Source organism: Siphateles boraxobius, unplaced genomic scaffold (genome assembly GCF_051911475.1).
Source record: "Siphateles boraxobius isolate OS27281-9 unplaced genomic scaffold, OSU_SipBor_1 137, whole genome shotgun sequence".
Taxonomy (NCBI): Eukaryota; Metazoa; Chordata; class Actinopteri; order Cypriniformes; family Leuciscidae; genus Siphateles; species Siphateles boraxobius.
Window position 1 is genome coordinate 375,575 of NW_027508741.1, and position 16,399 is coordinate 391,973.

The 16,399-nt window shown below is 37.4% G+C and overlaps 1 protein-coding gene across 1 annotated transcript in view; it reads left to right on the forward strand.

Annotated features, from left to right (window-relative positions):
- Nucleotides 1-16,399, forward strand: part of znf385d (zinc finger protein 385D) — a 93,392-nt gene that overhangs the window by 13,414 nt on the left and 63,579 nt on the right. Inside the window, exon 2 of the mRNA XM_077229961.1 lies at nucleotides 87-229. Within this exon, the coding sequence (XP_077086076.1) occupies nucleotides 87-229 (143 nt within the window). The remainder of the gene's footprint in view (nucleotides 1-86; nucleotides 230-16,399) is intronic.

Here is a 16,399-nt window from a genome sequence, read left to right on the forward strand (position 1 = left end):
ACACTTCTAAAATGAACAGCTAAAGGAAATCCTCTCATAATAAGCGACTGTGTTTGGTGACTCCTGTCTCTTCTGTTCCTCCTCAGGTAATGCGTGTCAGAGCGGACTGGTGCCAGCGCTGGTTCGAGCTTCTCTACCCACTGTGCCAGCCTCTCTGGGCATGAAGCACTTCTTCCCCTTCCCTCTGGACAGCGGATCCACACTCCGCCTCATTCCCAGCTTCAGCACCGTGAGTCTCACAAACACACTCCGTTTGGAGGTGCTAATGAGGTTCACTCCATTCTTGCGCCAGTGGTTACATACACACGCCGCCCATCGTGGTTTGAGGAGATTGTTGCTTGTGATAATTTTCACATGAGTGCTGGTATTTTGCTGGTGCTGGTGTTTTGTATGGAAGCGTGTTTCAGCCACAGAATTTTATTTTTTTAAAGATTATTGAGACTTTTTATCTCACAATTGACCATTCGCAAAGACCCGCCCCCTTTAGTTACTGTTGTTATGTCCGACAAGCCACGCCGCTCTCACGCCACACCATGTTCTCACACAGTGAAAAATTCAACGCGGAGCAGAGGACACTGACAACGCACTGACAGACAGGACAGACCAGGTTACTTTTGATGTGAAACAAAGTAACAACTATCAGATTTGGTAATTTTTTAAAGATATTTAAACAATAAATACCGTTTTGTGGCTCTTTAATGTGTCTGACAGATCATCTGTAGAGCCTCAGTTAAAGCTGCTCGTGAACTGATCATCTCTTCCTACTTGTTCAATGAAAGCATCAAATAAACATGAATGAACAAGAAGGAATGTTATTTTAACCGCGGAAAGACGTCAGTACACTGTGTATTTCAAGTTAAAATCTTCCAACGTTAATCTACTAACTCTCCTGACTTCTTTGTTGGACAAAAATGGCGCCTGTCAATCAAACTCTTTGCGAAGGGTCAATGGCGAATTATAAAGTGGCAATTGTTTGTTATAAACTCAGAATTGCGAGATCTAAACTCATACTTGCGGGAAAAAAAGTTGCAATTCTGATTTTTTTTTCGCAAGTGCGAGTTTAGATCTTGAGAAAAGAAGGCCGAATTGCTAGATATAAACACGCAATTGTGAGGAAAAAAAGTCCAAATTGCGAGTTTATTTCTCGCAATTGTGAATTTATAACACGATATTGCGACTTAATATCATGCAATTCTGACTTTATATCTCTCAATTGAATGTTATGTAGTCTGAATTGCGAGATATAAATTTGCAATTGCGAGGAAAAAAAGTCAGGATTGCAAGTTTATATCTCACAATTCTGACTTTATATGCAGTTTCGACTTTATATTACGCAATTCTGACTTTATATGCAGTTTCGACTTTATATCACGCAATTCTGACTTTATAACTCGCATTTGAGACTTTATATTTTATATGAAGATGGCGGAAACAAGCTTCAATAGTTTTGGGACTGTTCAGTGTTGAGTGGTTCTGGAAATGCAAAGCCAGTTGTTGTTATAAGCTAGGATTGTGAACTTGGGAAGATCATATAAACATGTCATTTTGAGTCAGCTGGATGATAGATGTATATCTGGCTTCCAAATAATAATTGGTGATAAAAGAAGAAGAGAAAACAAATAGTCTTTATTTATTTAAGAAACGTCACAAATGACTTTCTCACAAAGTTTCTCATAGGTACCAGTGAGTTTACATGGAGCAGGTTTTGGAGATCTTTGGTTAAGTATCCTATTCCTCAGATGTTTCTCCTGAGAAAAAGGCCCAACTTTCTGAAGACGTTTCAAACTCTGCCATGAGACCAAATGGGTAGCAAATAAACTCAAATACATAATTGTCCGAAAAGTCTTAATACGATCTCAAATACTTCTCATTCAATTCTCAAAATGATCTGAGCTGATATTAGCATTCTTGTTGTATGACTAATTTGTGTCTATTTTTACTTCTCATGTGGATTTTTAGAAGAAACATCTGAGATGCTGAGATGATCAAATTCTCCCAAGACTAATATACTGTAACTGCATGAACTCATTTGTGTCTTTTTATTTCTCTTTAAATCATTTTAAGGAGTAAACTTCTGAGACGATGTTTAGGACGATACTTGAACCATACGATTTCCATTTATTCTCTTGAGCTTTTGAAAGAGCAATCTGGGATGACATTTCTTTGCATTACTTTGAGTTTTTTTGTCAGTATTATGCAAAAATTAGAAATTAATTTTTGCAAGATGCTGGCGTGGCACTAATGCATTCATCAGCGCTCGCCCATTGTGCCACCGGCAGATGGGAACCTCTCCGATTATTCGTGCATGTGCTGAAGAAGCACAACAGACAGGCTGTGTTGTCTTAAGGCGGCGTGACGCTGGGAGGGTTTGGCTGGAGAGACACTGAACTGGCTGGACCTGCGCTTGGAAACGGGAGTGTGGGATTTTTCAAACATGCTGGTAACAGATGCATGCATGTGGAGCGGAGAGAAACTATCGAGCATCACAGAAGAGTTTAGTCATACACACACACACACACACACACACACACTCTCTCTCTCTCACACACACATACACACACACACACACACACACACACACACTCTTTCTCATGCACGCACGCACACACACACACTTGATAGTGGTTCAGAGAGAGGCAGCGAATCTCTAATCTGTATTTAACAGACTTTTCCTTCAATAATGAGTTGTGCAATGACCAGTAATCTGATACTAGATTAACTCACAGTAATCTCTTTCTCTCTCTCTCTCTCTCTCTCTCTCTCTCTCTCTCTCTCTCTCTCTCTCTCTCTCTCTCTCTCTCTCGTTTATGGTTGTAAATGTATTTATTTCCCATTCTTTTGTGTTTTTTTTGCTCGGTCTGTACTCTTGCACGTGGCACTGATGCCGAAGCAATTTTTTGCTATGCTGGAGTGCAGCATTTTATTTGTCAGAATGGCTAAATTTGATCAAGAGCTGGTCAAATCAGAGCTGTACTGTAAAGTGTGTGAAACGGGTTTAGTAGTTGATTAAGTTTAGTTTTTACTGTAATATTGCGTTTTGTGTTTGTGTGTTACCATTGTTGAACTTTATGGTGTAAAAAGTGTGCCGGCTTGTCAGCCATGTTCATTATTTTGTGTTGTTGCTACTGTCTGGATTGAATGCCATTTAATGGCAACAAAGCCATTCTGGATTAAAGAAAGGGGGACGGACGTCATATGCTAGAAAATGAGAAAATAAAGAATATGTTGGAGCAAGAGTTTTTTTCTGTGTGTGTGTGTGTGTGTTTGCATGTGCGTGTGTGTGTGTCCGCGTGTATGAGTGTGTGCGTGTGTGTGTGTGTGTGTGTGTGTGTGTGTGTGTGTGTGTGTGTGTGTGTGTGTGTGTGTGTGTGTGTGTGTGTGTGTGTGTGTGTGTGTGTGTGTGTGTGTGAGTGAGTGTGTTCTCAGGAAACAGTGAGGTCAGATCTATAGCTAGGTCTCAGAGGCGCATTAAACGTTCACTGGTTCAAAATTGTAAACACAAAGGAATCTTATAGAATATGATGGCGGGGATTTTCCAACCCTAATATATGTTAACAGCAATTTTACAGGCATGGAATGATGTGCAGAATTTTTTCCAGAGGGTGTGTGTGTATGTGTAAAGTATGTATGTATATATATATATATATATATATATATATATATATATATATATATATATATATATATATATATATAATTCAAGTATTTGACTGTAGCTGCAGACAGAATCACTTTTGACACTGGAAGTGTGTGGCATTGCGCCTGGTTAGTGATACTTTTAGACATAGTTATGACTCTCTGGGTTGTACTGTGATATAAAACGCTGCTACTTGGTCTGATATAAAAGTAATGAAACATCAGACAGGAGTTTTTGGAAGGAACGTGCTTGGACGTGGAATCCAGGTGGATTATGTGTATCTGATGCAGATCCAGCGAAGAAAAGTTAAGCTGTGCTTTTATAGTCGAGGTCATATGAGGGCAGAAGATAATATCAGCAATATTAATCGTTGAGCAGAAGAATCCAATCCGGTGAAGAACGACACGCTCTGGATGCGTCCGAAAAAAGAGACGAGAGCGAATGAATGCTGTTCTCTGTTAAGGCCCATGAAAATACCATTTATCTTTCCTGAAGCCTGCATTTGTCTGCGAGAAACAATACAAACTCTATTTCCCCTGTAGAGAAGTCTGCATTACGCTATTGATTTCTCAGTGGAAAATTGCTCCGGAGAGAAACGCTGTGACACACGGGCATCAGCGCTGTCGGATCACTGGATGAACTTTTGGCCAGGGCTTCCCAAACTGGGGTTTGTGAGTTGATAAAAAGCTAATTGTTCATTCAATCACAGAAATGTAATCGAAATAAATAAATAGTACTGCACAATTCCTCAAAACAAACATGAAAGGCTCAATGTGATTTATGAAATCTCTCTTACAATGTGCGTTTGGACATGCAATGACTCCAGGATCACTTTTTCCACATTTGTATAATTTCCAACATGTTTTTGGACAGATTTTTAACGTATTTATAACAAGAAGCATAATCTAAACACACTTAAAAAAAAAAAAAAAAAGTATGCCAAAATAAAAGCTTGAGGATTTAACGTTTGAAAGTGAAGAATTTGAGACTTATTAGTATTCTAAATTGTAATGTAAAATAATAATTATGTTTTTTTATATCATGTGTGTGTGTGTGTGTGTGTGTGTGTACACATACACTACTCTTCAAAAGGTTGAAGTCAGTAAGATTTTCGAAGACATTAATACCTTTATTCAAGAAGGATTCGTTAAATTGATCAAACATGACAGTAAAGACATTAATAATGTTACAAAAGATTTCTTTGTCAAATAATTGGAATAATAACAATAATTTCACTATATATGGGTTAAAGTGGGATTTGGCAGGTGGGGGAACCCTTAAACTTTGTGTACTGTAGGTGCAGCAGGGAAAAATGACTCACTACAGGACAACATTGAGGATCGTGTATAGCAATACCTTTTGGGACAAGATGGTCAGTAGCCGTGTTTCCATTACCCTTCAAATCGCGCAAATTGAAATTGCGAATTGAAAATACGACCAATGGAAACACGGCAATTTCGCAAAAACTCCCATTTATTGCAAAAAACTGACATAGATTACGCGTATTTTGGACAGAATACGAGACAGAGTTCTTTATTAAATTCATAAAAGACAAAATAATTACAGGAATACAGGATTCTAGAGCTCAAAGAAATGCCACAATCAAGTCCTCGAAGCAGAAATGAGGGAGAAACACCCAGAAACACCAGCCTCTCCAAGGTCTTTCCATTAATGCTTAGATAACACACACACGTCTCCTTCGATTAATAACAATGGCCAGTGCAGTGGCTGTGATAAGCGTAAACCTCAACATCCGTCGCCGTGATTTTTGGAATGACTTATCGCGAGAGGAAAAAAATACGTTTTAGTCGCATAACATCGGTTAATGGAAACGCCGTCATTTCGCTATAGTTTTTGTCGACATTGGTCCATCTACTCTACATCTACACTGATGTGATGTCGATAGCCTACTATGTTAAAATTGCTGAACACCACAATATGGAACACAAGCATTTTTTAACAATGTAAATTCAAATTTGGATTTCTCTGACCTGTCAGACGTTCCCTATCATGCGCTGTGGAAACGCGTCAAATCATTCTCAGGTACAAATATGCAGCATTAACGCACGTAGGTGATTTTAAATAAGCATTTAATGTCGATAAACAATGGTTAAATAATGTTAAAACTAATCCTGATATTGATATCTTTGTTACACTGCCGACCTTATAGAACAGTGGCAAGGGAAAACAAGTGTCCGGCGAATATCAAACCTAAAACTAACTTTACCGCGCTTGGCCACCGTGAGTCCATTTCACGCATTTCCAATCGCTCGCGTTCGGCGGGAGGTGAGGAAGGACTTCGTCGGCATGCGTGAACCGGCGTAGATGTCCTCTAATCAGACCGGAGAACCGTGACTGACAACATAACGTCGGGAAGCGTGTTTATGAAGGCAGGTGATATTACGTTTTTGATTTGACGCGGAAGGACTCCTTCAGAAGGAGCTCCAGTTGGGCTGCAATTTGACGGTGCACGCGAATTTTTTTTTAACAATAGCCTACCATCGCGCTATTATTGATATCAATTAATCTATTTATTGATTGATTTATCAGAGGTGCCGCTGTTGTGCCGAATTTCGACTCCCTGCCAAATTATTAATCCTAAACCTACCATACTAGGGGGGTAATAATTTGGCGGGGGTCAGAATTCGGCACCACACCTGAAAGCAGTTCCGGACTGTTCCGGCCAACTTTAACCCCATATAGGCTATAGTAGGCAGGCCTATATGAATGTGCTTTTCAATTACTATTTTAAAGGTAGCCTGACTTAAAATCTCAGGGGATAATTCAAGAAAATATTTTTTGTCCAAGGTGTCAGCTGGAAAACAAGTTTGGGAATCCCTCTCTATGGCTAATAAACTCAAGGGATAAATAAGGTGTGTGTGTGTGTGTGTGTGTGTGTGTGTGTGTGTGTGTGAGCGAGGTGGAACACGTGTGTTTTAAATAGAAATGCAAAGATTACAGTTTTCTAAGCCGATTCCGATTTCCGATTTTTCATGATTTTGGCCTGCCGATACCGATTTTAGCCGATTCCGATTTCATTATTTCTAACCACTTTACGGCAAACACAAATATTTATTTTCTATCTTTTCTTTAATAGAACATTTTACAAGTACATAGAACATTTTTGAACAAATTAAATAAAATAGAACTATATAAATTATTATGGTGTGGGAAATTCACACATATCTAAGTGCAGTGTTATGGTATGGAAGAACCATTTTATGGAACCAAATAAAATAAATATAGTCGTGCGGCTATAAAGATGTTTCTCAAAACACACACACACACAGGCCTATTGCAATCACTTGTACATCAATGGCAAGTTTTATTTCGCAAACAGTTCTTCTCTCGTCTCCCACATGTCCAGCCAGGCTAAACAATCACTTAAATTGAGCGCGAACAGCGCAGCAAAAATTGACTTCCAGTAATAGACTTAGAAATAGAAAAATAGACTTCCAGTAATAGACTTAGAAATAGAAAAATAGACTTCCAGTCTATTTTTGAAAATCGAAACCCCGCTTCACTGCTGATCACGCGCTGCTCCGGCTCTCGGTGTGAATGCACTCATAGATTAACATGCACGCTGGGAAAGAAAAAGAAAACGCGCTGCTCACGCTTGCGTGTGAAACGTCCGTAATTCCCGAGGTTTCCAACATGTTCCGTGTGCACGTGTGATGCTGCGCGATGTTAATCATGCGGCGCCCGAGGGCATTTGACCGGCAAAAAAATCAAAAAGATCACGTGAAAATCGGCCGATTCCGGTCACCAGCCGATCAATCGGTGCATCTCTAGTTTTAAGCATACTGTGGTTCCTCAGTGTTGTTAACACACACACACACACACACACACACACACACACACACACACACACACACACACACACACACAGCTGCTGGTCTCTCATTTCCACTGTTCCCGCTCTCACGCTGATGCTGTTCCCTGGTGATCTGCCAATGGCCTCTCCCTGGAATGCACTGATAATAACCCTGGCTTTTTATTCCAACCTTTTCGTGCCAGTTCGTCTGTGCAGCTGAGCATAATATACTGCATTTTGATTTAAACAATTTGTGCGTTTGCAGATGCAGAATCGCCGGGAGAACGAGACGTACTATCGGAGCCCGTAGGGGGTTTAGTTGACTAAATTGAAACGTCTCTCAAATCCTGACATATTCCTTGAGCTGTTCTCCATACGCACAAAGCATTCCTCGGGGAATGAATCATCTGTATTATTGTTTTCGCTGACCTCAATGCATGCATGAATCAGGTGCGAATCCTTCAGTGTCATAACTCTGTGATGTCAGCATAGATCACGTCTGACAGGAATGTACCGCTGTCACATTGATGCTTTTCATGTTACAAACTACCAGCCGCTGACCTGAAGAGGGCCACACACACACACACACACACACACACACACACACACACACACACACACACACACACACACACACACACACACACACACACACACACACACACACACACACACACACACACACTGGGAGGGTAAATGCTCTCAGAAATTCAATCTCAACACCGCCACGCGTTGTTTCAGGTGCATATTACTTTGACAGATATTTTTGATTTCATTGATTTCACCTTCCTCCAGCTGTTCACATTTTCCTTTTCACCCATAGTTTTGGGCTCAAACTACAGTGTGTTTGCGTCATCAACATTAGAACAACAACGAGTTTAGTTTATGTTTGGAACCCAATGCAAAGCAAACTTAAGATGTTAAGTAATCAGCTAAAAAAAAGCAAAATCTTCCTGAGTAAATTACGTATAAAAATTAAGTTGGTTTATTATGTCAATTTTAGTTAATATAGTAGAATGTTTACTGATGTTATACTTAATATTTAATAGTAAGATTACTGTTTTAATTTGATTTAATTTACATTGGTCTATTTTGTAGTGCAAACATCTTAAATACTATTATTCTCAACATGGATTTAATCTTCGATTTTAAGTTATGGAGGTGTAAAAAACAAAAGGAAATCCCACAGACTATCAAATATCCTATACTTGGAAAAAAGTATTACCGAAAAAAGAAAAAGTACAACTAACTAGCACAGAAGGCAATTAACACAAGCTTGACCTTCTCAGCTGTTTATCTCTGTAATAGAACATCACAATACTAAACATATGTTAGAAACTTCACTGTTTTACACTGTAGCTTTATTTATTTTTTTGATGCATTTTGCTTGTGCATTGAATCGCAAACTTGCTTGCTCTTTTGGGAAGTGATGCACATTTGCTTATTTATGTAGTATGCATTGGACCATGTCAATAAAGATGTCACGCAAGCCTATTTACACCTCTAACACATAATGAAAGTCTCTGGAGAACTTCACTTAAGTCTTCAAACACAAGCTTTTCACGAGATTTATGAGGTCACCATGAGTTTAAAGAGCATGGGCTGTTTAAAGCGATAGCCTACAGCAATGCTTGCCTTCACAGAAGAGTTAACTCTCTCTGCTGTAATGTGCTCATTCCCCTTCACATCCAATTCCTATTTTACATGCCAGTCTACACCATATTCAAGCATGTCTCGCTTTCCTTCAGGGTCAAATTGAGTTTTCTGACTCTGTTTACATGCAGGCTGATAATCCATTCATAATCTAACTCGAGGCTCATGCAAACGCTCAGACGGTGTATCTTAAAATAAATAGCAGTCTTGTAAACAACTCAATCTGGCCGCTTTGGCAGTCTGATTCAAAACTATCTTGCGTGCATGACTAGCTTTTATTGTATTTGTTAAGTGAAGTTAGAGATGTAAGAAGAAAGCTTTCTTGGCGTATTTTCCGATAGAAAGGCAAGCGCACTTAGAAAGGCAAACACACTTAATGCACTTGGATGATGAGCTGATTTAACTCGTTGACTTTGATTTACCGTCACAAGTTATTCAAATGCGAATAAATACGAAAATAGCTAAAAAGATACATAAGACATATTAAAGTTACTTAAAGATATAATGTTCCATCAAGTCTGCTTGATCTATTATCAAAGAAGCATGTCAAAATTAATCAGGAAAATACAATTTTCTTATCAAAGTGATGAAATAAAAGTGATAAAATCAGTCCACCTTCTTGAAAGTTATAATATAATATATAAATATATTTTCAACATGATTAAATGTGGAGACGATCAAAGCTGCGTAAAAACTTTCCATGCATATATTTGTTACATACGTGACATTTAAGAACATGTCTCTCAAAATGTATGGACTAAAATTTACGGTAACACTTTATTTTACAGTGTCCTTGTTACATATGTTACATGTAATTACCATAGTAATAACACGGAATTATGCATAATTACATGCATTTATCCCTCAACCAAATCCTAATCCTACCCTAACCCTATAGTAAGTTCATGTAGTTAATTAATATTACACTGTACTTAAATATTTAATTGCACTGTAACAATGACACCTTAAATTAAAGTGTAACCAAATTTTCTGCCATGTAAGATCACAAATTGATATTTTTTTTTTTTATCTTTAAATTAATGCACAATAAATACAAGCACTGTGCATTTGTACTAGAAAATAGGTGCCGGTTTTGTGTTAGTCCAAATGAAAATGGATCACATTTAAATGTGGATTTAATAATGGCATTTATGTGTTTCCTGCTTCTGCATAATTAATTTTGACAACTAATAGAAAGTTAAACATTAAATTTTTTCGTTTGCAGTTGCAGGTTTTTGAAACAGATCTAATGGGTCTAACTGAGAATAGTTAAAGAGTTCATTGATTATATAAAATGAATTGAAGGTTGACTAATCTTTGAACAGTGTAGTTATTTGCATATCTCATTTATGAGGGTGCAATTATGAAGAACAAGCTTAAGGACCAGAACAAAGCTGTCTGAGTGCAAGTTGAACTTTATCTGCAGTGTGAGCTTCTTTTCTCTTAATATGCCTGATGTGACGAACAAGACAAAAATGGGCAGGTTCACTCTATTACTTGATCTTTTCTATCTCATTGTATAAATTAATTGTATTCAGTTGTGTTGTCGGCACTAAATCAGTTCAGAACTTTGTAGTCGAACACATTTTATGTCCTTAATTTCAAAATTCAATCCGGATTACATAATCAGATAACATAAATGAAGTACTTGTATTATATTACATATTAACAGTTACGTTTTTAATGATTACATGATTATATATTCCTTTATTCTTATTGATTCTCACTAATTCTTCAATGTCATTGATTTTTAGTTTTAGATATTGACATTTTAATGATTTAATTAACCCCAACCTCCTGCAGTTCCTTTACAAACCATAGTTTGAGAAACCCTATGTTTAATGGCCTTATATTTCCTTTCTCTTTGAATTTTTATATTCAAATTAATGTGAAAACAATTTAGATCAAAAGTAATCTAAAAGTAAACAAAAAGTAGTCAGATTACAATACCTAAAATGTGTAATGTAACAGATTACGTGCAGTAATCTACCCTGCACTGTAAATATATATATATATATATATAGTTAATTGGTTATAATTTGCTATTTTAATATTTGTGAATAATTTCATTTCAGATTGGCAAAATGAAGTTGCTCTGCTGTGCATCAAGATAGAAGTAATTTTTCATTCTCCAGCATATTTTATTGATTTACGAGCTTGAATAGTTTATCCAAAAATGAAAATGCTGTCATTATTTATTCATTCTGACGTCTTTCAAAACAATGAAAATAATGCTGACTACAGATGTCAAGCAAGATTTTCAGTGATGACTTCAGTGTTACTCATTTTCCACAGAAATCTATCATATGACTTCAAAACATTTGTAATATAGAGAATAAGTCATATTGACTAGTTTTATTATCCCTTTATTGGGCTTTTTGAAGCTTGAAAGCCCTGGTCCACATTCACTTGCATTGTGGGTGTTACAACCCTTGGCTCAAGGGAAGCAACAAAAACAAGGGACACACACAAACCCAATTATAAGCTCCATCAATAAAGAGAACAACTTAGACGTTTGGTTAAATAAATCGTTTTGGCATGAAGAAATAAATCATTCAGGTTTAGAACAATATGATGGTGAGGAAAATAATGACAGAATTGTAATTTTTGGATGAACTGTTCCTTTAATCCTGTAACTCATGTGGACAGTGTAATTAAAGGCTATGTCTACATTCATCCGGATAGATTTGAAAACTGCGGGGTTTTTTTGGTTTGTTTTTCAAAAGACTCTCCATCCAAGTCAAATCACCTTTATTTATATAGCGCATTTTACAATACAGATTGTTTCAAAGCAGCATTACAGAAATAACAGGAAAATAATGTTGTAATAATATTGTTAAATATACAATTAAATGTCACACAAACTGACAAACTAACAAGAAAACGTCCACTAGTGTTTTCCAAAAGTTTCTCATTCACACTGAAACGTCGTAAAACGCTAAATTCCCGTTACTGCGCATGTGTAAAACTCCATCAGATCTCACTGAGATGATACAGAAAAGACATCATAAAGTTCTCATGCTATTCGTCTGGCAGGATCATTTTATTTAGCAGAATATCTCCGCATTCACTGATGCATCCAGGTCACACAAACATCATATGTTTGGTCTAAAAGCAAATCCGAGTGAATTTTCTGTCATTTTTGCAGGACTGTGATATGAAGAGTGTGCAAAATAACATATTTAGCAACTGTGTGAAAGTGAATAGCACATAATAAACTGTATGGCAAAATATCATGAATGGGTTCAATATGCATCACATGACTAAACTTATGTCATCGGTTTTAAATGCCTCAGTTTTCACAGTGCACACTACAGCGCGAAAACAGCGTTTTCAAAAAGCTTTGTTTTCGTTGCTAAAAACGCAGTCGGGGCTGTTTACACGACACCGTTTTCAACTAAAAACTTTGGCCGTTCGTTTAGACGACAACGGCGTTTTGGGGGCTTTCTAAACTTTTGGAAACGGGTTTCAATGCAAGTTTTTAAAAACAGTCTCCGTGTAAACAATAAAAACGCGAATCTCTGAAAACGATGACGTCATCCACATGCATATTTGTTCAGTTTATAGTGTTTCATCGCCATCTAATGGCAGCACAATACAAGGTTTTTAGTTTTTTTCGCTGATCCGTGTGAATGGAGATCGTTTTGACAATGGTGTCGTCTGTACGCGGAAAACTCAATGGAAAAACTTCTCCGTTTTTAGCATCGTGTAAACGTACCCTCAGGCCAAACGGGGAGAACAATATGCGTTTTCAAACAAAAACGTTTTAGTGTGGACAAAGCAGGACTGTTCATTTCAGCCTCTGGCATGTCTGTGATGTGTTTTGTTATAATGTGTTGTGTTATACTGTGTTGTGATATACTGTGTTGTGTTGTTTTCAGTGTCATGTGCTCATATTCACCTTCCTCTCTTTCACACCACGATCAATCATGTCCAGTTAGCACGGACAAACAGCCATCAGGAGATGAATGCACTCATTTCTGATGTCATGGATCTTGTTAAGGATTTGTCCGTAAGGAAAACTTGAGTGAGCACGGACGATCATTCACTTTGAATGCAAATCCAGTGGAATTCTGCAAGACAGAACCAGTTTGCATAAAGGTTGGAAGAGTAATATTCACATATTATTTACAATGTATTCATGTTCATTTTGATCAGAATCATGATTGCAATGATTTTAGTGTGCTTATTATCTGACCATTGCATTTTCTTCCATATAAATCATAAACCATAAAGAGTTTTTCAGCAGTTTCTCTAATGTAAACAAAAACGGCATAAGAATTGGAAAGTTTTTCCGGTAACACTTTACAGTAAGGTTCATTAGTTAACTACCGTAGTTAACATGAACTAAGAATACATTATTAAGCATTTATTAATCTTAGTTAATATTAATTTCAACATTTACTAATACATTATTAAAATCTAATGTTGTATATGTTAACATTACTTAATGCACTGTGAACTAACATCGACTTACAATGAACAGCTGGATATTTATTAACTAACATTAACAAAGATTAATAAGCACTGTAATAAATGTATTGCTCGTTGTTAGTTCAGGTTAGTTAATACATTAACTAGTGTTAATTAATTAACCTTATTGTAATGTGTTACTGTCTTTTATGGATCAGCTTCAATTAATTCAAAACTGATTCAACAATTTGTTTGCATCATCTTTCAAAATATTTCTAGAAGTCTCTGCCATTTTCCTTGTATTTACACTTTTTGGTAAATATACGGTATATATACAGTTGCAAGAAAAAGTATGTGAACCTCTTGCAGATATAGATATATGTAAACATGTTTTATGTAAAATATCTTATTCAGGACAGTACTAAATAAAAAATAACATGCATTTTGTATGATCTCTCTTATTTTGTTAAAATTTTCACAGATTCTGCAAGGGGTTCACATACTTTTTCATGATAGTGTATGTGTGTGTGTGTGTGTGTGTGTGTGTGTGTGTGTGTGTGTGTGTGTGTGTGTGTGTGTGTGTGTGTGTGTGTGTGTGTGTGTGTGTGTGTGTGTGTGTGTGTGTGTGTGTGTGTGTTTAGTGAAAGAAAGTGTGGAAAAACATGCCATAATTATTTTAACAAAATTTTACTGCTTATGATAATCGTTTTGAATTTACTTGGCAACAGTGAAATTATGGTTCGTCTGATTTCAGAGATCGCCCAGCTCTTTCAGTCTTGCGTGTTTTAAGTTGTTTTGTGAGTCTGAAGGCGTAGAGAAACTTTGGGAGGTCTGCGATACGGCCTTTTGTTGGCTAAATGTGGTGTAAATCTAAACATAGCTCTATTGTGTGAGTGTTGAGACCCGTGTAGGAGGCTCTGCTGCAGAAACTGTGATTATGAGATCTGAGTTCAGTGAAAGCTCCACTCGCAGAAGAGAAGTGAGATGGAGATGAAGATACGAGTGGGCAAAAGCTTCTCATAACGAGCATAAACAGCTCCAGAAGCTCGACCTCAGGCTAGGAACAATGAAAATAGAGCCATAAGTACTGATATCTGAGTACTGAACCACTTCTGCTCTGTTTGGGAGGTTAGACTCATAACTCTTATATATTCCTTGAGTGGAGGAGAAAGTTTCACTGCTGTTCTGTCACGATGAGCGTAGAGCGGACTGGTCGAGCATGTACTACAGTAAAGAGCTATTTTACAGGTTCCTAATTTTGTTTTGGTCTCTCCTACAGTAGGTTTAGTAAGGTCAAAAAAACACTTTAATTTTCTGGCAGTGTCTGAAATGGTTCGATCAAGGATTCAGTCTCTTTAAACCCCTCCTTTCCGAGAATCTGCTCTGCTCTGATTGGTCAGAAGGCCCAGTCTGTTGTGATTGGTCTACTCTACTCTGATTGGTCAGATGACCCAGTCTGTTTTGATTGGTCTACTCTGCTCTGATTGGTCAGAAGGCCCAGTCTGTTGTGATTGGTCTGCTCTGCTCTGATTGGTCAGATGACCCAGTCTGTTGTGTTTGGTCTACTCTGCTCTGATTGGATCAGATGACCCAGTCTGTTGTGATTGGTCTGCTCTGCTCTGATTGGTCAAATGACCCAGTCTGTTGTGTTTGGTCTACTCTGCTCTGATTGGTCAGATGACCCAGTCTGTTGTGATTGGTCTACTCTGCTCTGATTGGTCAGATGAACCAGTCTGTTGTGATTGATCTACTCTGCTCTGATTGGTCAGATGACCCAGTCTGTTGCGTTTGGTCTACTCTGCTCTGATTGGTCAGATGACCCAGTCTGTTGTGATTGGTCTACTCTGCTCTGATTGGTCAGATGACCCAGTCTGTTGTGATTGGTCTACTCTGCTTTGATTGGTCAGATGGCCCAATCTATATTACAAAGCTATATTACACAAGACATACAAGTTAATATCCAAAAATGCAAAATTTGCTTTGAGATGTGTTCCTGGTCTTATAGTGCACGATTACTCAAGACATGTTGTTCCATAGAAAATGTTTGTTTTCTTAATGTTTTATCAGAAATTAATAATATGCTCTTCCTCTGTCATGAATCACGTTTATTTTTCACGATTCAGTCAGTTACTGTTTTATAAAATGAATGTTTTAAATCCCGTCTTAAAACCCACTTGTATTCCCTGGCTTTTAACCCAGCATGAGAGCTGTGTAGTCTTGTTATTTTATGTGTTTCTATGCGTTTTCTATGTGTTTTTATGTTTTATTTCCTGTTCAGCACTTTGTAAACCTTGTTTTTTTTTTAAATGTGCTATATAAATAAAATGGATTGGATTGGATTGGATTATAAAATCATCCCAACCTTCAAAAATCATTCTAATATCCTGATTTGCTGCTCACGAAACATTTATTATAAATATCAATGTTGTAAACAGTTGTGCTCCTTAAACGGTGATAGATTTTTTTCAGGATTATTTGATAGAGATAGAAATATTTTGTAGATTCCTTTACTGTCCCTTATTGATTCATTTAATGTGTCCTTGCTGAATAAAAGAAAAGGTTTGGATAGTAGTGCACATATTTTCAAAGTCAAATGTGCTTTGAATGGGTGTAATAATAAATTACAAGTTTAAAACTTGGGACGCTCCATTTGGAAAGTAGTGTTGCAAACACCGGTGAACAGTGTGTAGGAGCATCTCTCATATCACAGTCATGCAGACGGAGAAGTGAGCAGTTCGTTTGCTTCGTAATGAAAGGGTTTGAACAGCAGCAGGTGTGTGTGATACGGCTCTATTCAGGAAAGTCTTTGTGTCTCGGTGTGTGTGTGTGGGCAGAGGTTGTGCTGAAGCACCTCAATAGAAGCTTTTGCTGCAAAGGCCATT